A 27,732-nucleotide genomic window follows, 5' to 3' on the forward strand; every position below is an offset into this window, starting at 1 on the left:
GAGAGTCACGCGTGGGGCAGGACCCACCCTGCGTGCTGTCTCCCGGTCAGGAGATAACAAACCGGGATTTTCCCAGTAAAAATACAAACAGCCCAGTTGGCCCCAGCACCCCCCGCCAGCCACCCTGGTGTCTTTGGTGGCATCAGCACCAGGTTGGGGGAGCTGGTGCGAGGCAGGTGCCGTGGTGGCCTGTGGCCACTGACGTGCCGTGACAGGCTCCCAGCCTGTCCCCAGTTTGGTGCTGTGGGGTGGCAGGGGTTGTACTGGGCATCCTGTGGGAACACCAATGGGTCCTGTAACCACCTCCTTGGGATTTCTGGCCGTGCCACGGTGCCATGGCAGGGACACGCTGTCTGTCTGTCTGTCTGCCCAGGCTGGCAGAGAGCAGGGAGCTGCAGGAGAGATGGAAAACACGTTTCTCCTGAGGCTGCGGGGCTGCTGCCACCCTCTGCCTTGTGGGAGAGGGTTAAGGAACAACGGGCTCGTCGTTATGCCACCCGGCGTGGGCATTTGGCAGCCAGCAGGCCGAGGCCCCGCTGGCCAAGGGATGTCCCACTCACGTGCCGATGGCTCACGTTGTGAGGGGCAACGGGGAGGAGCGGGTGGGTGGCCCTTGTCTCCAGTCCCCATGACTCAGCAGCAGCATCTGCCACCAAAAAAAAAAAATCGTTGCATGGGGGCACGGCCAGGAAAGGTCCCGACCGAGAGGCGCGTGGCTGCGGGACACGGCCGGGGTCTGTCCCCCGGGGACACGGGGTCATGGCTGGGGTCTGTGCCCTGGGCTTGGTCAGGGTCTGTCCCCTGGGGACATGGGGTCATGGCCAGGGTCTGTCCCCTGGGGACACGGCCAGGGCTGTGCAGCCACGAGCTCAGCTGCACTGAAGCGTGCGGGGACAGAGGGGAGCAGGGATGGCTCCAGGTCAAGGAGGGGACAGAACGTGGACAGGGGCCACCAGCCATGTCTTACGTGCCCGAGGTGAAGCCATGGGCACACATGGCACCCTTGTCTGCGTGTCTCTTGCCGTTGGTGCTGGCAGTCCCACTCGGTCACCAGGAATCACTCGTGACACTGAGTCAAGGCAAGGGTGGTTTGGGAAGCTGGTCCCGCTCCTGGCCGTGGGCGAGTGGCAGCCACAGCCTGGCTACAACCCACGTGCTGCATGCAGCATAACCCGTGGGCTGGCCCAGACAGGGGGGCTGGTAGCCACCGTACAGGCAGTGCCACGGGGCTCGCTGGCGGAGGGAGGGGGGTTATCCCAGGGTGGCCATGAACCCCTGATGTGGGGTTTGGAGGTAGTGGTTGCTCTGGGGGAGGCAGTAGATGAGGCAAAAGGAGGAGAAACGCTGTTCCTCCTTAAAGAGCAGCAAAACCCTGGTGTTGGCAGATGCCAAAGCAGAGCCTTCTGCGCCGGGGTGGGACGGGACACAGCCATGGGGTTTGCCAAGGGGGGCCGGGGCACGCCAGGGAGGCAGCAGCACGATCGGAGACGGAAACCCAGTGCCAGGTTCCCATCTGTAAGCCAGATGGAAAGGAAGGAACACTTGTTTTTGTTTTAAAATTGCCATGGACATTTGGGAAAAAAAATAAAATACAGAATTTTGGTTTTGAAGCAAGGAAAACAGGCGCTGGCGAAACGCTGAAAAGCAGCAGTTTGGTTAAACTTGAGATGATTCTTTTTGTACCCAACATTTTTCTCTGGATTAGGAAAGACAAGCCGGGACATGCCATCAGGAAAGCTCGGTGAAAAAACATCTTCAGTCCAAGGAGTCAATTGAGGAGCAAAGCTTGATGGTACAGGATTAAGCACTGAAGGTTTTATTTGATTTGTGCAGTTGCATCAACTTGTGTTATTAACCGTGGCTTGACAGGAAGAGGCTGGGGGGTGCCAGGGAAGAGGCTGGGGGTGCCAGGGAAGAGGCCGGGGGGTGCCAGGGAAGAGGCTGGGGGTGCCAGCTGGGCACAGTGCTCCGTGGGCTGCAGGGATGTGCTAAACCCTGGGAATGGCAGATGCCAGGCTGGGTCATCTGCTCGGTCTTAAAATAGAGATGATGGCAGAGAAATAACGTCCACAGCACAGGTGAAAAAGGAGATTATCAGGCCAGGGTGATAGGAAGGAGTCTGTAAGTGGAAGCGGGGGGTCAAGGGGGGTTCAGTGTGACCCCACGGCTGAGGTGATAGGGCTGCAGGGCTCCCCTTTGCTCTGCAGGGCTCAGATGGGCACCTTGGTGGGCTCCTGGGGTGCAGGAACCCCTTTTCCCAGCCACCCCCAGCCCCCATCTCTAAAGCAGCTCCTCGTCTGCTGCAGCTCCTCCAGGTGTCATAAATTAAATAACTAAATAAAATCCCTGTTTTCCACCTAACCTGGTGGTCGCTGCACCTGGTCTCGGTGGCACCTGGGCTTGCATGAAAGAGGGTTTGAGCCAATCTAGCAGGTCCTGGCCCCAAAGCGGGGCTGCTCCTCTCTCACCACCCTCCCGCTTTCCACCAGTTTAAATTGGGAATTAATTTAAACAGTAACATATGTATTTTTGTTACGTGTGTTGTGTTAGGGTTGGGTTCGTTTGTCTGGCACTTAACCTCCTTCTGCTTCAATTCCAGATAACGGTGCTGAGATCTGACTATAATTAGAGTTTTTGCTCCACTTTTGCTCCCTGCAGCCAGGTGTTAGCATCCCGGTAATTCCCTGCAGCTGGAGAAGGTTGTCTCCTGGGGGATACCTTGGCTGAGCTGCCCATCACTGCCAGGGCATGGTGGGTCCCCCCAGCCCCTCACAGGACCCCTGTCGAGGGCAGATGAGCACCGAGGGCTTTGCTGGGGCTCTCGCTCAGCCCCCCCTGCCCCTGTGACTTCTGGGGGAAGGCAGAAACCAGGAGCTTTTGGGACGGGCAGAGGTGAGAAGCTGGGTGTGAGTTGCTGTGGTTTGAAGGCATCTGAAGGGTTTTTCTGTTCCCTTATGGCTTTTTCCAGCAGCGATGAGCAGCCCGACCCAACCTGGGAGCACACCTCGGTGCCCATCACTCGTGCACTGAGCAGAGCCGGTCTCATCAGTGCCCGGGGTGCACCACGGAGGGGCAACCCATGAAGATCTTTTATATCTCTTGAGCTGTTTGTCTTCAGATTTGCTCTTCGAAACGAGGTCAGGTTTTCCCTGGGTTCCAGCCTCAGCCTTTTGCATGAGGCTCTGTTAGCGTTTGCTTCTCTGCTGTGCATGGGCTGATACTCAGGGTGGTTAATTAGTGATTTCTCATTGAGAATGCAGGCGGCAGGGTCGGTTTGGGCAGCCAGGAGCACCTGCTCCAGCAGTTTCAGTTTTTTCAGAAAGCTTCTCCATCCACAGCGTTCCCACCAGCAGCACCCAGCAGAATTGGCTCCTCCGGTAGCTGGGAGCTTGTGGGAAAAGGTCAGAGGTATTTGATGGTAATAAAGTGATATAACAGTGTTCTTCTTGAGCAGCTCTTACTCCTAGCCTTCAGAGCACTTGCTTGGAAGCTTACATGAACTTTGCTCTACAGTATGCTTAGCCAGGGACATTACAGAATTACTTATTTTCTGGTTAATGAATAATTAGTCCAGTAGGGACAGTTTGGAAGGTGGAGGTGGTTGGGCTGGGGCTGGGCCCGTGGTGCTCTCGGTGCCGGCTGCGATGGAGGCAGCCTCCGAGGATGAGGTCAATTAAGTTGAATTCCATTTTTTTCCCCAAGTACTGCTTGCAAGGAGTCAGCAATACTCCTGGATAACATACGAGTACCTTAAAGCCCAATAAATGCAAGCCCCAGTGACATCTTGCTGTGTTGACACACGCTCGATCCCTGCACGGCGCTGGGGCGGGAGCCTCCGTCAGGAGAGCACCTCTGGGGAGGGGAGGCTGGCATTTTTGGGAGAAGATGGGTTGTTTCTATAGAGTAGGGCAGTATAGATCATCCCTCACATCCCACATGCTGTGTGTGGTGTGGCATCTGGAGTGAGATGGGGTGTTTTTTCACTTTACAGCTTCAGGTGTAGTTGGAGTCAGATGGATTTGATGTGTTTGTGTGGTTTTTTGGCCAAATCCAGCGAGTTCTATAGACGGTGACCCCTCTCCGGCTGCTGCCGTGCTGTTTGCCACATCCCCCAGGCTTTAAAGGCTCAACCCCCTGCAGTGAATTTTTGCTGCCTGTGCAGTATGTCATGGGAAAAGGTGGAGGGGACAGCTGGGTCGGAGGCATTTGGCACCAAGGGAAACACAGGAAGCAACTGAGTTTCATGGGCAAGTTATTATTTAGCCGGGTTTATTCTGTAGCCAAAGTGCCTTTGGCATCAGTGGAGACGTTTATAAAAACACCGACCCTTAACCTGGAGTGACTGAAGTCTGAAGGTCTGGGGGCAGATGCTGTGCAGGCAGCCCTGCAGCGGGGTGCTCAGCACCCAGGTAATTAATGATAATCTGTATGGACTGCAAATTCTGCCACTTTTCTGCAAAGTCACCAGCTTTCCCGGAGTGGAGAAAGGGAGGTGCAGGAGGAGATGGCAAAACATCTCTGTGGTGTTGGTGGGGAGCTCCCATGGCTTCCAGAGGCCACCTTTCCTTCTTCCCCGCCTGAACTCTGTAAAAAAACTCTCCTTTTTAATGCCATGTTTCCTGAAGCTGATTTTTAGTTTGTTTTAAACAGGGGGCTTGTTTTCCATCAAGTTTCTTTACAGAAATCTCAGTTTTCTTTGGCATTTGAAACGGGTCCCAGCTCATATTTTTCAGGACTGGCATCCGTGAACATATCGGACCCTCGCTGACCCGCACGCTCCCATCCACCTTATCAAATCCAGCAAGGATAAGCGAAGATAAGCCGGTGCCAGCCCTGTCCACCCCTCCTGTCCCAGCAGGAACCAGAAAATACCTTACAGAAGGTTTCTTCTTGTTCTTTATCAGACCTAAGTATCAGAGGGCACGTTTCACTCCTCGAATCTCCACGTTCCCACTGTTAAAGACTCTGGGTTCCTCAGGAAGAGGCGTGGGCTGGGGTTTTAAACTCGATACGTCTCTTTTTTGCCCCATAGCTGGTGTTGCTTTGCAGGCTGGGCAGAGGGGCAAAGGTACCCACTTCATAGAATCACAGGATGGTTTGGGTTGGAAGGGACCTTAAAGATCATCGAGTTCCAACCCCCTTCCCTGGGCAGGGACACCTCCCACCAGAGCAGGTTGCTCCAAGCCCCCTCCAACCTGGCCTTGAACCCCTCCAGGGATGGGGCAGCCACAGCTTCTCTGGCCAACCTGTTCCGGTGCCTCAGCACCCTCACGGTAAAGAATTTCTTTCTAGTATCCAATCTAAATCTTCCCTCTTTCAATTTAAAACCATTACCCTTGTCCTATGGCTCCCCTCCCTGATCAAGAGTCTCTCCCCATCTCTCCTGTAGCCCCTTCAGGCACTGGAAGGCCATTATAAGGTCTCCCTGGAGCCTTCTTTTCTCCAGGCTGGACAACCCCAACTCTCTCAGCCTGCTTTCCCCCCATCACACCTTCATTCTGCCTGAAAATAGGCATTGATTGCACTGCTTTCCTAAATTATAGCCTGGAACCACACCACGTCCCCACCTTGCTTTGGGATTCACCTCTGCTGCTTCTTCTGCAGCAGCAGCAGCAGAAGTGATGCCCCACCACTGACCCACCAGGGGTCTGGTTTGGTTTGGGCAGGACTCGCAGGGCTGTCAGGTGGCACCTGGGTCTCTCTGTGAAGCAAGAATTGCTCCTCTCTATCCCCTGCAGCTGAGGAGCCCGAGCAGCCCGGAGGGGAGGTTTCTGCTCCACTGCCCTGGGCTGGGCCACCACTGGCCCAGAGGGCTCAGCCACCCTGTTCCCTGGGCACAGGGTGAGCGCTGGTGCAGGCAGTGTCCCCGCTCTCTGATAGCATGGATCATTATCAAAATTAGGCTACACTTTGATCTGTGAGCTGATTATCTTACCTTTGTGGTAGAATTATCTGATGTGACATCTTTGAAGTCTATCCGTAAGCTCTCCTGGCAGGTAGCCCTTAACTGGGGGATTAGTCACTGGGATGGGAGCAAGCCGCGGCAGAAACACGCTCAGCTGTAACTTCTGTGGACAGAGGCTCATAACGCTGGTTTTGTTATTTTTTATTTTTTTTTTTAAACCTTCTCTGGGGTTACTAAACGGCTTTAGGTGGAAGTTTCCACGCTGGCTCCTGTCCTAAGCCTCCCGCCCCAGCCGGGTCTGGTGGGGAGGCTGAGGGACAGGCAGTGAGTCAGCCCCGCAGGTTGTGGGGAGGGAAAAGGAATTTGGAAACAGGGCAGTGCAGGAAAAGGAGGTTTATTTCCTGCATCTTCTTGCTTGTGTTTCGTCAAACCCAGAAGCTGTAGAAACGCAGCAGTATTTTGTGCTGGCAGAGGTCAGGTAAACTGGAAACTGGTCCCAGGTGGGGATGGGGCAGTCCCTCACCCTTCTCCATCACTGCTCTTCTGGTGGGGAGCATCCTGGACCGTGGGGAGCCAGGTCCTGGGTGTTGGGGGGGCTGGTAAGTGTGTAGTGTGGGGCTTGTGCTGGAGATGGGGCTGAGGTAGCCCCTGGGCTGCACACACTGATTGCCCATCGGGTTTGGCATCGCTGGCTACTGGCCCACTTTGGAGTGATGTGTCCCATCAGGTGGCTACCAGCGTTTTGGGAGGCTCTGGGGTCCAATCAGGTGGCTACCAGCGTTTTGGGAAGCTTTGGGGTCCCATCAGGTGGCTGCCAGCGTTTTGGGAAGCTTTGGGGTCCCATCAGGTGGCTACCAGGCCAGTGTTTTGGGGGGCTCTGGCCTGATGGGACTTGCCTGAGGAGGCAACTGCTGTCCCTTTTTTCCCTGAAAATCAGGTGGCTACCAGCGTTTTGGGAAGCTTTGGGGTCCCATCAGGTGGCTGCCAGCGTTTTGGGAAGCTTTGGGGTCCCATCAGGTGGCTACCAGTGTTTTGGGAAGCTTTGTGGTCCCATCAGGTGGCTGCCAGCGTTTTGGGAAGCTTTGGGGTCCCATCAGGTGGCTACCAGTGTTTTGGGAAGCTTTGTGGTCCCATAAGGTGGCTGCCAGCATTTTGGGGGGCTCCGGCCTGATGGGACTTGCCTGGGGAGGCAACTGCTGTCCCTTTTTTCCCTGAAGCAGGGTGTCCTGGCAGCGACCTTCGCTGTGGGAATGGTGCTGGTGCCAGCGACAGGCGGAAACGTGGCTGCGGGGAAAGTGAATTAAATTCCAGGGCAATAAGTGTGTGTCTCAGCCAGGAACCCCCGGGCCAGGACGAGGCCTGGACGCGGCCTTGCGGCTGCCTCTGAGCACGAGCCCTTCTCTTGCAGTGGAACCTGGTGTGCGAGGACGACTGGAAGGCCCCTCTGACCACCTCCCTCTTCTTTGTGGGGGTCCTCATCGGCTCCTTCATCTCGGGGCAGCTCTCGGACAGGTAACGCCACTGGGCCTGCTCCCACCCTGGGCAGAGCAGGGCAGACCTGCTGCCATGGCTGGAGTATGGCCGTTATGTGTCCATTTCTCTGAGTTTTGATCAAAATGATCTCCAAAATCCTAACCTTGATCTACCCCCGAGCCTCTTGGATGCTTGTGGAGATCAGCTCTTGGTCTCCTGAAGTGCCCCATGTGGCTGCTTTCCAGATTGATGTGGTGGTCTTCACTTCTCAACTGCATTTAGTTCTTTACCCAGGCTTTTTAGTAGTTTAAAAGATATTGTTCTTTGTCAGGTATTAACTAGCAGTCCCTTCTTAGAGCTGCAGGGTAGAGGCTTGTCCTTCGAGTGGAAGCTCTGCATAGAAGAGGTGGTTTGCTGGAAATAAAGTAAGCAGATCCAAGAGGAAGGAAAAAAGATACCCTGTAAATGGATAGTAATTGTGACATACCATCTAACTAAGTACATGTAAAATACCAAAAAGTCATTATAGGCTTTTGATAATTATCTCAGCACTATTGAAATTTTGATCTCACAAGTGTTGAATGCAGAATATATTCTGCAAGTCTCTGCCTCCCTCTTTATACAGCCCCGAGCCTTTTTTAACACATGGTTCTGGTGGGGTCTGCGGTGCTGCTTTGGCTGCTGCCTGTCAGTGGGGGATTTAAGAGCAGCCCAAGAGGAAGGAAAAAAGATATCCTGTAAAATGGATAGTAATTGTGACATACCATCTAACTAAGTACATGTAAAATACCAAAAAGTCATTATAGGCTTTTGATAATTATCTCAGCACTATTGAAATTTTGGTCTCACAAGTGTTGAATGCAGAATATATTCTGCAAGTCTCTGCCTCCCTCTTTATACAGCCCCGAGCCTTTTTTAACACATGGTTCTGGTGGGGTCTGCGGTGCTGCTTTGGCTGCTGCCTGTCAGTGGGGGATTTAAGAGCAGCCGCTCCTCGGGGTGTTTAACAGAGGGGTTTCAAAACCCAGTGGGATTCTTAATCCTAAAGCCTCCAGCGTTAAGTTCCATGTGATCCGAATTTAATCTCCCGACTCCTGCCCCCGGTGCAGAAGTCAGGGGGTGTTAGTGTCTGAAAGGGAGACGAGATAATCACTAAATCCCACTGGTGCCACGTGGGAGCACTGGGGACAGCCTCCCCGAGAGCCCGCTCATCTTTACCAAGAGCTATTCATTAATTATTATTTTTTAATAATTAAGTAAAGGGGTGTGTTTTGAGTTGATACCTGAGCTGTTTCCCCTGCGCTGCTGCAGAAACCTTTCCTAAATCAGGGGCTTGCAGTGTATGGACACCAGTAGCCTGAACCCCATCATTTCCTAACTTCTGCCTGTGTGGCTCTGTCTTCTTGCCCCTCCTGCTTATCTCCTGTTCTTTAGTCTCTTTAGTCCCTCTCTAGTGGCTCCCTGAAGTTTCTGCTCTTAATTTTTCTTCTTGGTTTATTTCCTGGGTCTTGGAAATTTGGGAATTTATTTATTTTTTTTTTTATCACTTATGGAAAAAAATTCTTTAAAATGAATGAAACTTCAGGTTCTTTTAAGCTGCATCTCTTGAGACTGGGTATTTGTGTTCCCTCCTGCTCCCTAAATAAACGCTGTTTCAGTAATAATCTCCTTTATCTTTTGCAAAAGGTTTGGCAGGAAGAATATCCTTTTTTTGACGATGGCCGTGCAGACAGGCTTCAGCTTCGTGCAGATCTTCTCCACCAGCTGGGAGATGTTCACAGTGCTCTTTCTCATAGTGGGGATGGGACAGATCTCTAACTACGTGGTGGCCTTCATACTGGGTATGAATATGTCTTCGTTACCTTAAATGCTTCCTTAATGTACTGTTTTGTTGGTGATTTTTTACTCTCTGAACTCGTATCATTTAATTAGACAGTGGTAAATCCTCACTGGTACAATTCCGAATTTAGGCCAGTATGATTTTTTTTTCCTCTTGGATACTTGAGGCATATAGTTTCTATAGGGTTAGAGAACAAAAAGAGACAGGAAGACTGTAAATAAGAATGTGTTTCTCTCTTTGGAGAAGAAGCTCAAGGCAGCATTTGGGGTTTGTTATCAGCAGAAGCAGGTCTGAGATAGAGGAGGCGTTGGGGTTCCTCCCTGTCTCTCTGCCCCATTGCAGAGGGGTCGGTGTGTACCTGGGTGCAAAGCCTTGGAGCAAACCCACCTTTCCAGGCACAGCACATGCAGGGGGGACAGGAGCAGAGGGTCCGGGTGGGCATCAGAGCCCCATGAACCATAAAGTCACCGCTCTCAGTGCCCAGGTTAACGATAAAGTCCCAATTTTTAGAGACCGAGGTTTGTTTTGTTCTCTATGGGGAGCATCCCTGAGTGGGGTTTTTCTTATTCAAGTGGCCACTCGAGCCCAGCTTTCAGCATCTAAACCCGGTTTCCCTCAGACCCTGCTCCAGCACCCTCAGCCTCCTGCCCTTGGCTCTGTGCTGCCCACCTCCATGAGAATTTCAGTTTCCCCCTTAAACTGCTGGAGAAATACTGTAGAGATTTCTTTTCTTATTATTTTTTTTTTCCAACCACATCTTTTGAAATTTCTCTCTGCAGCATTTTTCCTTAGCTTTAGGCCTCGGTTGTTTTCAGCACTCAAAACTGTTGTGTTCCATTTCTGGGAGCGTAAAACGCTCCTCAGATTTGTGAAGGCGTGCTGGTAGCCTCCCAGAACTGTTATTTTCCTGGCCAGCAGGATGAGGGAGGAGAGGCAGGAGAGAAGATAATTGTAGTTGAAACATGTCATCTCATATTGGCTTTGGATTGCCTCAAATTACAACGTAATGCTTAATAGGGATAAACCAATGTTTCCAGTATCAGAGCTCTCCCGAGAGCCGCTCTAGAGGAAGATGATATAATTTATCCCCACACGCCATTTCAATCCCTCAGAGTTCTTATTTTCAGCTTTATTACTGAGACTTTATTCAGTTACTTCAAGTTTCTAAAAAAAGATGATATAATTTATCCCCACACACCATTTCAATCCGAGTTCTTATTTTCAGCTTTCTCACTGTGACTTTATTCAGTTACTTCAAGTTTCTAAAATGAAAATTTGTGTAGCTATCAAATAGGATTTATTTTTTTAGTCTTGGGTATTTTTTCCGTTTTCTCTGCAATATTAAACGTTGAGTTCTTACCACTCTACACAACCTGAGACTTTCCTGTTCGCTCAGTGTCATTTGCTTTTTAATTGAGTTCGGATCAAACTGTGGGAGTTATTGCCCTTGAGGTGCCCCTGAGGGAGAGGAGAGCTCTGTAGACCCTGGGAGCTCAGCGAGGAGTGAGGTGGAGTTGGGGTCATCCTTGGATTTTACTAAGCAGTGGCAGGGTACTGGGGTTGTCTGTGGATTTTACTAAGCAGTGGCAGGGTATTTTATTGGAAAAGACATTAGGTGCTCTTGAAGGCTTTAGTCTCTGTTTTTATTACTAGATATTAGGATGGTACCAGGCTGCACATGACATAGGGGTTGTAGGATGCTTTATTGACTGCTGGAGCAGTAGGGTTATTAGAAGATGGCATCTTCCCTGGTTGTGTCCCACAGGCTGTGATGTGCTGGTCCGACATTCCAGCCTATATTCCAAAAATTAAACGTTAAATTTGTTCCCACCTCACTGTAAATTCACATCCTTTCATCCCAAAGCACCTGTGTTGGTCTGCCATCCACAGAGCTGCTCTCCTCTGGAAGAGCACCTTAAATCCTTCGATCCTCCAGAAGGTTTCACCTTAAATCCCAGTGGGTTAACTGGGGAGCAGGCTGTCCCAGCCAGGCGTGTTGGGAAGGCTCCCAAAAGTCTGCTGCCCATCCCTGTGCCTGCCCTTATCTCTCTTGGACAATGCATTAATCAAAGCAAACAGAAGCGGCTCCTTCATCTGAAGGTCCCCGATAATCCCAGCAGCTTTTCTGCCCGGGGAGGGCTGGTTCTGTGCTGCAGGTGACTCTGTGTTTTGGAAATCAGTCTAATGGGGACAACTGAAACCCCCTCTGCTCCGTCCTTCCCATGAGGAGGGGACATTATGGGCTGTTTGATGCAGCTGGAAGGTGTGGGACTCGCTGCTGTTAAATTTGTTCCCACCTCACTGTAAATTCACATCCTTTCATCCCAAAGCACCTGTGTTGGTCTGCCATCCACAGAGCTGCTCTCCTCTGGAAGAGCACCTTAAATCCTTCGATCCTCCAGAAGGTTTCACCTTAAATCCCAGTGGGTTAACTGGGGAGCAGGCTGTCCCAGCCAGGCGTGTTGGGAAGGCTCCCAAAAGTCTGCTGCCCATCCCTGTGCCTGCCCTTATCTCTCTTGGACAATGCATTAATCAAAGCAAACAGAAGCGGCTCCTTCATCTGAAGGTCCCCGATAATCCCAGCAGCTTTTCTGCCCGGGGAGGGCTGGTTCTGTGCTGCAGGTGACTCTGTGTTTTGGAAATCAGTCTAATGGGGACAACTGAAACCCCCTCTGCTCCGTCCTTCCCATGAGGAGGGGACATTATGGGCTGTTTGATGCAGCTGGAAGGTGTGGGACTCGCTGCTGCAGGGAAGTGCTGCAGTGTCAAGCAATATTTGGGATTTAAACATACCGGCCGAGCAATATTTGGGCTTTAAACATACATCCAAGTCACTGCCCATTGGATGAGCTGGTTTAGGTTTAAGCTGGTTTAGCTGGTTTAAGGTACCTTCGTGCCTTCACACTCACATCTGCCTCTGGCCATGGGTGGGAGATGGACTGGGAGCTCCATCAGCCTGCACTGGGAGTCCTTCATCCTGGTGTCCTTGAGCAAACCAGAGAGGCTTCCCCACAACAGCCTTCATTTTTTGTTCCCTCTCATTTAAACACCCAGCAGAAGTGAACAAGATAACTTCATTAAAAGGCCACTGTCAGCTGTTGTTTTTTTACTTTGCTAATTTTTGCAGCAGAGGAGAACTCACTGAGCCACGGGTCTCTGCTAGATCTGTGAGCAAATACTGAGGGTAATAACAGAGGAAATGTGTAGATGTTGCCTTTACAACTACATTTAGCATTGAAAATGGGTTTGTATCAGACTGCCGGGGTACTGGAAGAGCCCAAAGGGTGCTGGTCTCCGGGTGCTTCAATGGCAGCTCCAGGGTTGATGCACAACAGAAATCTGGAGGACTCTCCTGCCAGATTCGTGTCACTGTGATGCTGATCATCTCATGGACCGTTACTCCCTGGCAGTGTCCCTTTAAGTGTCATAAGAGAAACTGCTCTTTTCTGAGATTTGTTAACTTATTTTTTTGTAAATGCAGTAAAGTATTTAGTCATGATTGAATAGAGAGAGCTAAAAATGCTAATCCAACCTCCCTTGTTTTAAACAGGCACAGAAATTCTTGGCAAATCAGTTCGTATTATATTCTCTACGTTAGGAGTTTGCATATTTTTTGCAATTGGCTACATGTTGCTGCCCCTGTTTGCTTACTTCATCAGAGACTGGCGGATGCTGCTGCTGGCGCTCACTGTCCCGGGGCTGTTCTGCATCCCGCTCTGGTGGTGAGTGCCCCCCGCGCCGCGACGCCACGCTCCCCCCCTTCCCCTCCCACACCGGAGGTCGGGGGGACCCCATTTCTCCTCTTTAGGGTTGTTTTTTTCCCCCATTTGCCACGTGAGGAGGCTTTGCCTTGAGATTTTTTTCATAGAATCACAGAATGGTTTGGGTTGGAAGGGACCTTAAAGCCCCCCCAGTGCCACCCCCTGCCCTGGGCAGGGACACCTCCCACCAGCCCAGGTTGCTCCAAGCCCCCTCCAACCTGCCCTTGAACCCTTCAGCCACGACTTTGGGATTTTTTGGACAGCTTTAAGTCAAACTACCTACCTGCAGAGCCTGGGATTTTTTGGACAACTTTAAGTCAAACTACCTACCTGCAGAGCCTTGCTGGTGCTGGCCCTGTCCTTGAAGCCACTTTGTCACTGGTTTTGCAGAGGAGGTTGGGAATTCTGTGTTTGACTCCTAACCCTGGGCACTGTTAACCACATCTAGGTTTACCCCCGTAGTACTGCTGGGTGATTCCTTCTAACTTTTCCTCCTTCCTTTTTTCTTTAAGTGATTTTTTTTAAGGCAGATTCACTGCTGATTGGTTCTGTAATCTCAGGGACAGGCTGAACCCCTTCACCCAGCACGCAGCAGCTGGTGGTTTATGGCACTTGATGTCATTAAGCAGTTCATTGCACTAGATGTCGTTAAGTGACAGTGTTTGCCAGCCCATGGGCTCTGCCTGCTGGGAGCCGTGTGTCCTCCCAGGCTTTGCTTTGGCTGCTGGAGCAGGACTTTGATTTGGGAGCTCCTTCAGCCCATGGTAACTCTGGCTAAGCCAAAAGCTGGCTCCTCCTCACCGTGCTCCTCTCGGCCACCCCACGCTGTCCTCTTGGTGTCTGAATCCATGTTTTCTTTTGTCTTTCCGTTCCATTCACTCACCCCTGCTCTAATGCACTGGTGGGGACGTGGGTTCACCCCAACTTGTTCATGGTTGCTCAGCCCTGGGGGAATGAAAAACAGTTTAGGAAAACTCCCTGCTCTTCTCAGCTGGACAGAAGCAGTGAAGAAGAGTAGATATCCTTGTTCTGTTGCTGCCTTGGTCATCTGTTGTTTTCTGAAGAGACAGATGTTTATAAAATAGGAAGGGAATGGCAAGGTATCGCTCACGCTCTTAAAATAAGATAATAAACAACAAAAAGAATGCCTTCCTTTCTTCCTGTTACTGTGAAAGAGTTACACCTGTAAGTAAAAGATGAATGTCTTTGTAACAGTTAAGTGATTTAGACCCACTCTTCTATAGTCTGAAAGACCTCATGCAGATCCCAGGTTTGTCAGAAGTCTCTGTTCATGGTTTTGGTTTGTTTGGGGTTTTTTATCTTAGTCTTCAAATCAAACCAAACCTTCCAAATGGTTTTCAGCTCCACCTCTGATATAATCTGACTTTAAAGATAGTCTGATTCTGTTTAAAGGTCGACTTGCTTATTTAACTCGACATGTTTCAAACTCCTTTAACACGGCAGCATTTCTCTCTGCATCGAGCAGCTGCTCTTTGGGGAGGCTGGTTTTCAGTGGAAGCCTCTCAGACATCTGCTATGGAACAGGCCCCATGAGGCGGATGAAATTTGTCCCCAGGGCTTCAGAGTCCTGCTTTGAAATGCATTTGGTGGGAATTTCCATGCTTTTTAAGAGCGTACGTTGTAAAGCATGCTAAAAATGTGCATGGTTGGCACTTCCAGTCTGGAGCCAACGTGGTGGTAGATGGGGAACAAGGAGCACTGGCAAAGCTCTGCCCAGGCAGGTTGGTGTCAGCTGGTATTTGGGCATCTGGACCCACTGCTTCCATGGCCAATGTGACTTGCACATCTCACTGCTCTGTGCCATAGTTGCTCTTTTATTCATTCCTCTTCTAAATTCTCCGGAAGGTTCCCAGCATCATCTCTGCAGTCTTGTGTCCCTCAGCTTGCCCACAGTGAGGAGAAGTGGAGACAGCTCACCTTCCAGAAAGTCACGTCAGTGGTTGAACAATCTGATATAAATCATCTGATGGTCAAAACCGTTGACATGGCTTTGGCTCAGTCCTTCAGGGAGTTCATCAGAAAAGGAGTGTCTGACCTGCTTTTTTCCAAGGAGAGGAAAAAGTGCCTCCCCTAAAGGGAGGAAGGCAGCACCTGTTAAGCTCAAAAGGATTTAGTTAAGGAAAGGTGAGGTTTTCTGTCCTGTGTTTGATGTTAATTCACTCAACACATGCCTGGAATTGATTAGAAAATGACATCGACTCCATGAGGGGACACACTGTCCTCTGCCTGGGAGAGCCTTCCTCAGAGCTGTGGTAAAATTGTGAGGTTTGTATACAAGATTCCTATGACAGAAGAGACTTTAAATATACCCTGGGCATAGTTAAAGCGTTTCCACATCGTGTGCACTTTCCTCAGAATATTTTTGCTCAACACTGGCTAAGCTGCCCCTGTCCTTGCTGTCTGGTGACATCAGGGTTTCTTTCTGGTGAACATTAATTATTCCTTAAAAATCAAGGACCCAAGTGTGCACCTACTTCTGCACGAGAATAAACACATCCCCTATATTTGAAGTCTCCCACTGATCCCAGTGGGATAAATCCATGAATTACATTGCCCACATGCTTCTGTGCTGACTGTCTCCTGCTGCAAGCAATCTGGGAGATGAGAGCGTAGCTCAGAAAAGCCATACATGTGTTTTTAATAACGTTGTGCTTTTGTGAAAGCGTTGAGTCATTTCTTCTGAAACTTATTGCAGGATCATTCCTGAATCCCCTCGGTGGCTTATCTCCCAGGGAAGATATAAGGAGGCAGAGGCTATTATCCGAAAGGCTGCAAAAATGAATGGTGTTTCAGTCCCAGCCGAGCTCTTCAACACCATGGAGGTACGTTTCATACGTCCCGGTACTTCTCCTCGCTGGCAGTTTCCCCCTTTGGCCAGTTGAGTTGGGAGATGCCAGCAGAGACAGGGTCTGCACCAGCAGCTCTGTGACTGTTGGCGTGAGGTAAGCGCCGGGTTGGCGAGTTCAAAATAAGAAGCCAGAGGGAGTTTTTTATTTGCTTGGTTGTTTTTTTAACAGTAAAATTCTCTTCCTCGGCAGTGGTTGGTTGTGGTTTTCAGAGCAAGGGTGACCCAGATTGCTCCATCCTTCGGGCACTGAGGAGACCCGAGGAAGACGTGTTTGTCCCCGTTTCAGCTTGGTGTGGTATTAGCGATTTGCAGTTTAAGAGCAGCCCTTTTTTGGGGGGCTGTGTAGGGGATCCTAAATCAGCACCCACGTGCTGGGGCTGCCTGGGGCCCAAGGGACTCTTCAGGTTGCACAAATCAGCCAGAGCACCCGAGTGCTACAAGGGCACTTGAAAACCACGACAGTAGAGAAGGCAGTGAAGAACAGTGAAGCTCTTCTTCAGGCTTGTTGGGTTTTTTTTTTCCTGTATTTCATGTTTATTGGTTAAAAGGAGAAAGTCTAGCACAAACCCAGCACCCCAGCAAGCTGGGGAGCAGCAGGGATGGCTGGTTCTTGTGCTCATCTCCCCTTCTAGTGGCTCTGCCCTGGCTGGAGCTCTTGCTGAAGAGGCACAGGCATTTTTTTTTCTTTTGCAAAGAAACCAGCAACCATAGTATCTGCAGGAGAGAGATGCAGGTGCTCCACCTCCTCTGGAATGCCATGCTCACGTTTTGGCTGAGCTGCTGAAGATCTCTTTTCCAAGTGTATGTTCTAAGTGTAAATCGAGGTGAATGTTCCAGCTACAGGAAGCTTATCCTACAGAAACCATGGAAAAGCACTTTCCTGACTTCACAGAGAGAGTTCCAATGCCTTTCATACTGGAAATGACTTTTTCAGGCTCCTGAGTTTGCTTTTCATCAAACTCCTGCATATTTTTGAGACCAAGTGGCATCTCAGCTGCCCTTTACTCCACAGGAATCTTCCATGCCAAAGTGTCTACAAAAGCCTGAGGATGATGTTTGCACATTAAGTCCTCTGTTGGAAGTATTTTTCGACTGTTGCTAGAAAGACATTCCTCGGAAATGATCCTCTTCTTCTTGGAAAGGAGATCTCCTGGGGAGCCCCATAGGGAGGGTCAGGGTGGTTGGCTCTTTGGGCCTGGGGGGAAGCACTGGTTTTGCCCCGGCGAGGGCTCTCCGTGCAGGCAGAAGGGCAACCTCATGCCACCCAGAAGATTCCTACTTCAAGCTCAAAGCAGACCCCCTGTCTCTGATTGGGGGTGGTGGACTCATCTGTGATGCACCCTGGCCACCACGCCAAGCTCTAGCATGTGTCCCCCTCCCTGGCTGGGCACTGGCAGACAGCAAAACTGGGTGATTTTCTGCATTTATTTCACGTCGTCTGGGAAGGTTGATGAGAAGAGAGTGGACAGTGCACGGAAAAACACCTTTGGTAATGAGGAAGCACTGTGTTAGATCCTTGAGGAAGCGTTAATGCATCATTCTTGTCAGCTGATACTCCTTTTTAATTAGTCAGCGCCGTGCAGGGTCTCAGTGCTACCTTTTTTTTTAACAAAAACCTGGAAACTCCTGCAGAGTAGAGCTGGGTGCAGAGAGAAGCTCTACCTAAGGACTGCCCTCCCTGGTGCAGGGCCCTTGGGCTGACTGGTTGTCCCCTGATAGAGTGGTAACTTCCTAACTGCCCAAACCCGTGGGTGTGCAGAGGTTGTTTTGCTCTTAGGTGTGTGGGAATTTTTTTGGTTTTGTTTTCCTTTTTCCTTCAGATGCAGGATTCGAAGCCTCAGCAGCAGCAGAAGGCTATCCTTCTGGACCTATTTCGAACCCGAAACATTGCAACTATTACTATTATGTCATTACTTTTGTGGTAAGGAAATGTGTATTCCTAAAGTACCCAGGCAATAGAACAATTCCTGATTTGAGGGCACGTGCCCCAGGTTTAGGTAATAAGTCTCAGCCTTGGAGCCCATCTACACACAGTCCTGGCCCTTGGTGTCCTTGCACCCGCACTGCATTAATACACAAGAGTATGGAGCCTCGACTCAGATGTAAAATAGTTAGGAAACTGTATGTAACAACTTATGTATTTTTAAATTCTGTTGCTTTTTGGTTTTGTGTGGTTTTTGTTGTTTTTTTTTAAAGAAACTCCCATCTCTGTAATCTCTCTGTTTGAAGAGAAATGTCCTTCTTGAAGCAGAGGCAGCAACTCAGTAAAATAACAAGAAGCAGAGCCGTGGCCAGCGGTGTTGTTCTGTTTCTGTGCAGTGCCCATCTCAGTGAGATCCTGGTCCCTGACTGGGCAGCCACAAGGAATGAGGACCCAATAATACCATATAGACAAACCAGGACCCTTTTTGGTATATATTTCCCCCAGAAAGGAACTGGCTAGCACCCTTGGCATGCCATAGTAAGGCACTCTTGAGCTTTGAAACCTGAACGTCCAGCTCTCTCGTGAAGATTAAATAAGATGTAACGGAACTGCTGAGGGTGGGAGACCCTGGCACTGGAGTTGGCTACGAGTAGGAATGTAGTTGGCATGGGAAGCTCTCAAGAGTCATTTTGTTGTGCCGTTAATGAGTCCATTGCAGTGAAAAGCCTTTGTGAACGACTTCCACAAAGCCTTTTACTCGGTCTAGCATATGCAGGAAGGACAGAGAAATCAGAGGTCTCTTCAAGCCGCTGTGGATATGATCCCTGGAAGGGATGACAGAATTAGAAAGATGGGGTTGCCACTGAGAAGTTTTTTTTAAGCCACGATGCCTGTGGCCATGCGTTGCGACATCCTATTTTTGTAACAAAACCTGAGGCAGCACTGGAGGCGTTCAGAGAGTGGTGTTTCTGGAATCATTTGGTTTTATTGCTTTTCTCAGGTTTTTTACGTCCATTGGTTACTTCGGCCTGTCCCTCAGCACTCCAAACTGGCATGGAAATGCCTTCCTCAACTGTTTCCTCTCAGCTGTTATTGAAGTCCCAGCCTACGTGATTGCCTGGCTGCTCCTCCGCTCCCTCCCTCGGCGCTACTCCTTGTCGGGCACCCTTTTCTTGGGGGGAGGTGTTGTCCTCTTCATTCAGCTGGTTCCTGCAGGTACAAAAATGAAATACGTGACTTAAGGATATAAAATGTTAGAAATATTTCACAGTACAGTCTAATAGTTCCGTAAAATTACGGGAAACTATGCTCAAGTTCAGAATTTGAGGTCAAGTTTATCCTGACCACTTGCAGGGGTGATTATTATTTTTTTAATATGCATATATATATATATGCTGAGTCACCCACAGCTCTCATTTATTGTGTCAAATTACTGAGCTTTTTATAGTCCAGGGGAACCAGCTTGTAAAATGAGAGCCAAAAGTTTACTGTGAATTATCTGGAGGTGTGTGGAGGCTAAAAAAAAAACCCTGCAAGTCTTCCAGATATCACTGTATGTAAATCTCCACGGGATTTTGTGAAAAAGGGGTGGACTTCAGCTTGTGCTTTGTTGCTGTGTGATATCCAGAATTTTGTTCCCTTCCAAGAATGCTGTTTTGCTGGGAGACAACCAAAATCTAAAAAGAACAAAATAACCTGAGCATTGATACTATGCTCAGTGGGAAGTTTGCAGACAAGTTATCAAGGGATGGGACTAATATATTGTATAATTAAAAAACAAAACACATGCAACCGCTATGGAAAAAACAGTGATATGGTCTTGGGATGTAAAAGAAATAGAAGTAATTAGCAGTGTTGTTTATTCACTTTGATTTTCTTTTTCTCTCCTCCAGACTTTAACGCCCTGTCGGTTTGCCTGGTGATGCTTGGGAAGTTCGGCATCACGGCTGCCTTTTCAATGCTGTATGTCTACAACGTGGAGCTGTACCCAACGCTGGTGAGGAACATGGCTGTGGGAGCCACCTCCACGGCCTCCAGGCTGGGCAGCATCATCGCTCCTTACTTCGTGTACCTGGGTGAGACACCTCACCTTCCTTGCCTCGTGCTACCCAACTGCCCGGAGAAGTTATTGGAGCTTCTGCAGTGCGGGCTCAGCCTTACGTCCCATCACTTGTTCTCTTTTAAGTCCCTTCTCTCACTTTGGGTCTGAGTTTGCTGTCGTACACTGTAGAAATGAAGGGGAGCTTTTTGGGTTTCACAGAAGAATAAGGCACTTTTGTTAGAAACTGTTCATACGGCACCGGAGTGGGGCAGAGCTGGTCCAAGAGAATTGACAGTGTTCATAAACTGTGTGAGTGGAGCGGTTGGAATGATAAACTGGTCACATCTTGGCAATGGGTGTTATCCCTGGGACGCCAGTAAGTTTCCCAGAAGTGATTTTGCAATTAAGGACCTCTAGCAGTAGGAAATTCACTGCGTTGTACTCTTCATGTGCATCCCGAGGTGGGTATCTCAGGAACCAGGCAGGAATAAGCTGTGCTTTCCAGAGAAATCCATGGGGGGAAAAAAACAAAAACAAAAACAAAACAACACCACAAAAGAGTTTTTAATTGTGATCTTTGTGAGGTGATTTATTTTTTTTTGAGTTACTAAAACAGGCACCTCAGCACTCATTTTGCTATTTCTTACTGTTCATGCCTTGGTCTGTAAGTAAATTACTAATTTCCTCACAAGCTTTTTGTTGACACTCATTACCATCACGTTCTGAGTGCTGCACAAATATTAATTGATTAATCTTGTGGGTTTGTGTTTTGTTTTTTTTTAAGTACACAGAAATGTTCCTCACAGTGCAGACAGGAAAGGGTGAGAGAGATTAGGGGATTAAGGGTGGAAGTATCTGTGAATACTGGCTGCTCAGTCTGGGGTGCTCAATCTCCTGTTTCTTTTGCTCACACGTGATTTATTTCCTTCTCCCATCGCTGGACCCATCTCAGCTCTCCCCTGCGCCCAACAGGTTTTGCTTCCTGCTGAGACCTTTGATAAGAATTGAGGATGACTCTGGTGGAGCTGGTGTCCGGCTCAGGGGTTAATGCTGGTTCATGGTGCTGGGAAAGGGCAGAGGAGGCTACTAACTGTAGGTCACCTCTGTGTTCCAGTGTGACACTAACACACTGTACCAGAAATGATGAAAATACATGTCTTTATTTCATATTTGTACAGTGCAAACGCAAAGTAAAAGGGACAGCAGGACTGTGATGCTCCTTAAGGTCTTCAGTCTCCGTTGCAGCACAGGCTATAGAGATGTAGACAGGATGAAGTTTTTACTGTTGGTTTTGTTTGGTGCAAGCATAAAGTAAAGGGACAGCAGGACTGCGATGCTCCTTAAGGTCTTCAGTCTCCGTTGCAGCACAGGCTATAGAGATGTAAACAGGATGAAGTTTTTACTGTTGGTTTTGTTTCTCCCAGGTTTCCATGGCTCAGCCTTTAAAAAAATAATCTTGTCCCAGTCATCAGAATACTTTCCTAAACTTTAAGAGATTTTAGGAGAAACTCGTCAGCTGCCGGTATTTGCTGCAGCTAAATTAGGACCTCGCAGTTCATCCAGCTCGTGAACACAGCAGAGATCAAATCACAAACTTTGGCTCTGTGTGAAATACCCAGGGGGCTCCACTTTAATCCCAGTTTATTCCATACATTATACAGCACGCTGCTCTCTCCCAACAAAAAAATAAAGCTGTCGAGTCCAATTTGGTACTTTCTCTACCTTAAATACTTTAAATCCGAGTTAATCCCTTTCCTGAAGGACCTTTTGATTGCTGTGCTATTGTGACTTGAAGGTCCTGCTCCAACACTTGTGTGGTAGCTTCAGGCTGCTGGCAGGGGCCGCTGCCTTCCCGGCCAAAATAATATTCTGAGTAGACCAAGGTCAGAGCCTCCCGTCTCTCACTGAAGGCCTGATGCTTTCTCCCCTTGCAATAAGGAAGGGGATTAATTAAGAATTCCCCCGTTAATGGCCTATTAGTCTGAAATTGGCCCATTCAGCTGCCATCAGTCTCTCCCCTGCTTTTTTCCTAAACCAAGCAGGATGCACAACCTGAGGCAGCTGATGGGCTTGGTTGCTTATGAGCACTTTTATTCCCTCACATTGGATTATTTAAGAGAGGATTCGGCTCCTGATGACAGTGTAGTCCTGAAGACTCCAGCAGTGACCCCAGCAGAGCTGTTACCTTGAAAAAACGTTGGCTATTCCTGTTGAAAATGTACAAAAAAACCCTTAGCACAAATGTGTGGGATGGCGTGAAACTGATGGTGGGTGTTGACCGTCCTAGAGCGCACGTTGTAGTTTTAAAATTGGAAAATCCCTTTGTTTGCTGGTAGGTAACAGCCAAAACTCAGTTTTGGATTCACCTTTGATATTTATGAAATTTCATAAATTATTCCAAATTAATTCTGCATGACAGCAATGTCTGGAATATAAATTTTACCCATGGCTTTGTTGCTCGTGGCCGTTGAGTACTGTTGTTGTGTCCCCTGTTGTGCCAGGTGCCTACGACAGATACCTGCCCTACATCCTGATGGGCAGCCTGACCGTGCTCATCGGGATCCTCACCCTCTTCCTCCCGGAGAGCTACGGCCATCCCCTGCCCGAGAGCTTTGAGCAGATGCTGAAGGTGAAATGGTAAGGTGGCTTTCACTCATCCCAGGCTCCAAAAACAATCCCTGTTCACAATCAGTAACCATGTTTCATCAGTTCCACTGCTTTCAAAGTCCTCTTTAGATATATATTACTTTTTTCGGTTGTTAATTTGACAGAAGTTACACAGTTTCTCCAGAATCTCTGAACCTGAGGGCTGATATGCTGGTGAGCGGGCACTTGTGAGGCTGACCTTCACATCACCTTGAGACCATTGCTTCATGTCTCCCAACGCTTTCCATCCTTCTATATCATTGACTCTCCTCAAGTCTTCGTTTAAACTATTCATTTAGTAGGACAGCTTATATTTTCAGTGCAAGTTCATTAGGTGCTACTCCAAATTAAACACAAGATGTCAGTATTCTGGCCTCTTTCATCTGGGAGGCCAGAGTCATGCAGCACAGCTTTTCTCCTGGTTTATTTGGTTTAGCTGTGAGCAACAACAGTTCTCTTGCCCCTGACATCGCTGCTATTTAGGGTACCCTGAGCAAACTCTGAAATCTCTGTGGGTACATTCTGGTGCCGGGGCAGAGGAGATGGACGGTGTTTGTGAGTTACTATTGAGGGAGGAAAACTCTTGGGAGCAGCAGAGGGAAACGGAATCAGCCAAAGTGCAGCTGCACAGCTACTGCCCGGCTTCCCGAGAATTTGTACCGGGACAGAACGTGCCCTTATAAGCAATAATATAAGCTGCCTGTATCTGATCCCTGGTCGGTATAAGGAGCTGTCATTATGCTTCCAGAATAAGAAGAATTTTCGGGTCAGGTTCCGTGAGAAGGGCGTGCTGCTCTTTATCACAATTAGGGACTTCTCATGTGTCTGACCTATGGCTTTTCGACTTCTCAGCAGGCAAACTGGAGCTAGAAATCCTCGACTCAAACCAGATTCCCTTCGCAGGCTTCTTGCATAAAGAGACTGAGTTACAGTCACTGAATTAGGTCCAAGTCCCAAGTGTTCTTTGCTGCACTGCTTCTGCCTCCTGGAAAGGCAAACTTTACAGAGCACTTGCTTTTTTCTAATGTTTATATTAGTACTTATAGTATATTAGCAGTTAGTAACCTGCTTGTTTTAGCAGTGCTGATTAGGAGGAGGAAATACCTGGTGTCACCCTGCAAAATGTTCTCCAGCTTCTCAGTTTTTTCACTTGCTTTCAGTTTCAGAAATGGGCAGCAAACCACTGGCATTCGGAATTCCAAGGCGAATCCTAAAATTGTGGTAACACCCTTGTAAAGAAGGATGCACGCTCTCCGAGAGGCTGGAAGAAGAAGATCTTCTCAAAATGCATTTTCTGCCAAAGAGGATGCACGCTCTCCGAGAGGCTGGAAGGAGAACAAGATCTTCTCAAAATGCATTTTCTGCCAAACGACCAAAACCCAACAGTCAATGCTACTGCACTGTAGTTATTATCCCCTGTGCTACTGTACCCAAATATATACTTCACTGAACGGATGCTGTCTACTCCTGTAGGACCCTTAGGCTGTAATTCAGTGTCCTGATACCTGGGGTTTGCCAGCAGATACAGTCCCTGTTGAGAAACGGGCACCTGCCTGTGCTAAAGTCGATTGATTTGGGGAGTAAGCTAGAAATGAGCCTTAGGAACAGCAATGACTCCAAGTTCTCAATGAAAGCTGCTTGAAGGAAAAAAACAGTCTATAGAAAAGGTAATGCTGGTGGTTTTTCTTACTGTGGGTTTTGACTGGATGGAGGGGAGCTGGGTATCTGTCTTTGAAAGTCCCAGCAGGCGCCCCTCAAGGAGAGGTCCTGGCCTCATGAATGGGCTTCGTGAACGTTCGGTGGGTTTGGGGACAGGGGAAGCCTTTAACGCCCAACTGACTGATGCTGCTGACCTGATGGGCCGTGCCCACTGTCAAAAGATACACGGGCTTTGGCAAGTCACTGACCCTATCCAAACGTGCCATGCAGTTCAAGCTTTTGGAATTTTTCATGGTATATTGGTGTAAGCAGTTTTTTAGATTTTTTTAGGGTGTTTTTTCCAAAACATTTATTTGACTATATACCACGTTGTTTTGTACCTTCAGAGAAAGCTCGTTGTAGTTTCAAAAGCCTCTGCAAAACCCTTTGTACCATTTACAAACTGAAAGGGGATTTGATGAGCAAAAAGCTCATGTTCTGCACTGGACATGTTTGCTAGCGATCATTAAAAAAGCAAAAGGGCTAACTTGGGACCACAGGGTTTTTTTTCCCAAAACAAACAAACAAAAAAAAAACCACCACCGTTTTTTTCCCAAAACAAACAAACAAACAAAAAAAAAAAACACCACCAAGGCCAGTGTTTTGTTTTTCAAATCCTGCAGGTTATGTATGCATTTTTTAAAAGTTCAGGAAGGCTAGGTTGGATGAAAACTCAAATGTAGAGCTTAGAGTTGTGCTACTACTGTTTTATGAACACTACATCATTTGAAAAAAGTATAATACCTTTTATTTTTCTATTTATTGGCTGTACATGCACTTCATGGCCACGTAAAGTCTATCAGACCTGGTAGACTGACTTTTATCCTCTATGAATAAAAATTATCTTCTGTAAGGGCCAACAAAACGTGAGGGTTCATGGCAAGTTGTCTTGTGCTGGCACTCAGCACAGGAACGGGGCTCTCTCTGCAAGTTCAAGCACAAATATAAAGTTTTATAACATTTAAATCCAAGGAACTTGTGCAATTGTATCAAGCTGCTCTTTGGGATGCAGAAATACTCTTTCCTTTCATATATAATTTGCTGCAGTTACGCTTTTGCCATAAATGTAACGTGGCATGAGGCAACCATGATCCTGTGACCCCTGACCTTCTCATCCCTTCCCAAGCTGGAATTTCTCTACTTATTTAATCTTGTTTTTACTTATTACAAAGTTAATCTATAGAATAGGTGTTTAGACATAACTCAATTTCTCAACAAAGCCTTTGTATCAGTGTAGGACAGGTTTGAGGACTTGGTTAAATATAGGTGGCCATATTTTTATGAAGATTTTTATATTAAGTTGATACTTATTTTATGTGATCATAGGCTTGGGTATTTCTAAAAGGTAAATATTTTTGTACTCCTGAACTTTGTAGTATCTTAAAACCTAGGTTTCCTTTTTTATATAGGAAAAAGGGTTGTTTTTTTTTTTAAATTACCTTGTTTTAATCAGTGTCATTCTTCTTGCTTATACCATTAGTCTCATGCTAGTGTCACATTTTAGTATTTTTAGTGGCAGATTTTAAAAAAACCGCAATCTTTCACAAGAGTGGAACGCCTTTCTGACAAGTACGTGATGTTCTAAGGCCTTATGGCATCTGACCATAATTAAAAAAAAGGAAGTTGCTTCAGCTGATGAAGCATTTGCAAGGTGAATTTCTGCCCTCTCCAGTATCTTTCCCAGGCTCAAAGAGGGATTTCTGAGGAAACCCAAAGAACAACAATCTGCGGAAGAATCAAACAGGGATGAAGCTGGGGGGCAGGAGTGCCCATTTCTGGCGAGTTAACTGGTTTTTTTTTATTGTAAAGCTGAAGAAAACAGCTATTGGTGAAAATAAAGTGTATTGCTGTGAGTTATCTGAGCCTCTCACTGCCACCTTTAGTGAGTTTTCTGTGTCAGATGCTCGGTGGGGCTCAGGGTGGGACCCAAGTGCTCACCTGCAGCTGGGGGTGCCTGGGGGCTCTGTCCTGAGGATGGGATGGCTCCCCCTCACCACAGTGTCACCAGGCCTCAGCTGTCACCTCTGTCACGTTCACTTGGGTCTCTCTGTGCAACCTTTGATCCTCAGCTGGCTTACAGGATCTGCTAAAGCACACCATAAACTCTAGTAATTGTCACTCGTTAACTTCTGTCTTCATTGTAATAAAGCCGCGCGCTGGCGTTGTACAACCTGATTTCTGTGTGGATTATAATTGAGGAATAAAGTCTCCTAACTTTAACACTGTGGTCAAAGAAGTAATTTAAAATGTATTCAGCATGGATGAAGTATGAAAAATAAGCGCTTCCAAAAATCAGCTCTTCCACACAGGAAGGCTGTTATGATACTAGTTTTCCTGCTTTTGGATCCTTCAATCCTGAGTCTGGGATCCTACAAAGCCCCTGGCACAGACCCTGGCCAGGCTCAAGGATGATTCTGAGGTTAAACTTCTATTTTCTCCATTTCATTTCCCACCTTTGAGATTTTTCACAGCTGTGCAGTTCCAGCGTGGAATGAAAGCTCTTTTTAAATACAAGCATTCAAAAATGCCGTAAAAAGCATACATTTGGCTTTTAGCAATTAGAGGTGAAGACAATATCAGACACAAAAAAAACAGTTGGAAATGTGAATTAGCCTTATGGGCCCCGGGGGGAGCTGGAAAGTGGCCTTGGGGCAAGGTGGTGACAGAATGACAGACTGGCAGGGGTTGGAAGGGACCCTCATGGACCACCCAGTCCTGTCCCAGCAGCATCCCCCAGGGCAGGTTGGCCAGGAACATGTCCAGGTGGGTTTGGAAGATCTCCAGACAAGGAGACTCTGCACCTTCTTTGGGCAACCTGTTCCAGTGCTCTGCCACCCTCAGAAGAAAGATGTTTCTCCTCACGTTGAGATGGAATTTCCCGTGTTGGCAGTTTGTGTCCCTTCTCCCATCACCAGGCACCACCACAGAGAGTCTGGCCCCATCCTCTTGCCCCCCGCGAAAGATGTTTCTCCTCACGTTGAGATGGAATTTCCCGTGTTGGCAGTTTGTGTCCCTTCTCCCATCACCAGGCACCACCACAGAGAGTCTGGCCCCATCCTCTTGCCCCCCGCCCTTTAGCTATTGACAAATATCGATGGGATCCCCTCTGATGGGATCCAGCTCTTCTCCAGCTGAACAGCCCCAGGTCCCTCAGCCTTTCCCCGGCAGAGAGATGCTCCAGGCCCAGCCGCTGGCCCAGAGCCCACAGCCGACCCCCTGCTCGCAGGCCTCTGCCCGGCACCTCCCGCCACACCGGGCTGCGCCTCCTCCAGCCGCCGCCGGCACCACAGCGCGGGGCCTGGGCCCTCCCTCCGGCCTCACAGGGCCGCCCCATCGCGGCCATGGCAGCGGCGCTGGGAGCCGGCTCCGGGCCGAGCCTCCCCTCAGTTTGAGCTGTCTACTCTGACACCTCTTCCTTGCTCCATGTAAATATGTTTTCATATCTTATCTATAAGATACAAACACGATGAGTCTAACCAATCCACCCTCCTGTCTGTGCCTTGTGTCCACACTTCCCAGCCTTTCCGAAAAGAAGTCCTTGGCCGGAAGTGGGACACACACAGAGGACTTTTTGG

General features: G+C 48.5%; 1 protein-coding gene across 1 annotated transcript; it reads left to right on the forward strand.

Moving 5' to 3' along the window:
* Positions 1-566: 566 nt before the first annotated feature.
* LOC106891329 (solute carrier family 22 member 4-like) lies at positions 567-24,686 on the forward strand. Its single transcript, XM_014947780.1, has 12 exons — positions 567-602; positions 5,050-5,068; positions 7,294-7,417; positions 9,065-9,219; positions 12,769-12,940; positions 15,696-15,822; positions 17,669-17,769; positions 18,773-18,987; positions 19,665-19,847; positions 22,315-22,450; positions 23,620-23,719; positions 23,784-24,686. Exons 1-11 carry the CDS (start codon positions 567-569, stop codon positions 23,693-23,695), a joined length of 1,344 nt encoding a protein of 447 aa, XP_014803266.1. The 3' UTR covers positions 23,696-23,719; positions 23,784-24,686.
* Positions 24,687-27,732: the final 3,046 nt, after the last annotated feature.

The sequence above is a fragment of the Calidris pugnax genome, unplaced genomic scaffold (genome assembly GCF_001431845.1).
Source record: "Calidris pugnax isolate Ruff unplaced genomic scaffold, ASM143184v1 scaffold27, whole genome shotgun sequence".
NCBI classification, from domain to species: domain Eukaryota; kingdom Metazoa; phylum Chordata; class Aves; order Charadriiformes; family Scolopacidae; genus Calidris; species Calidris pugnax.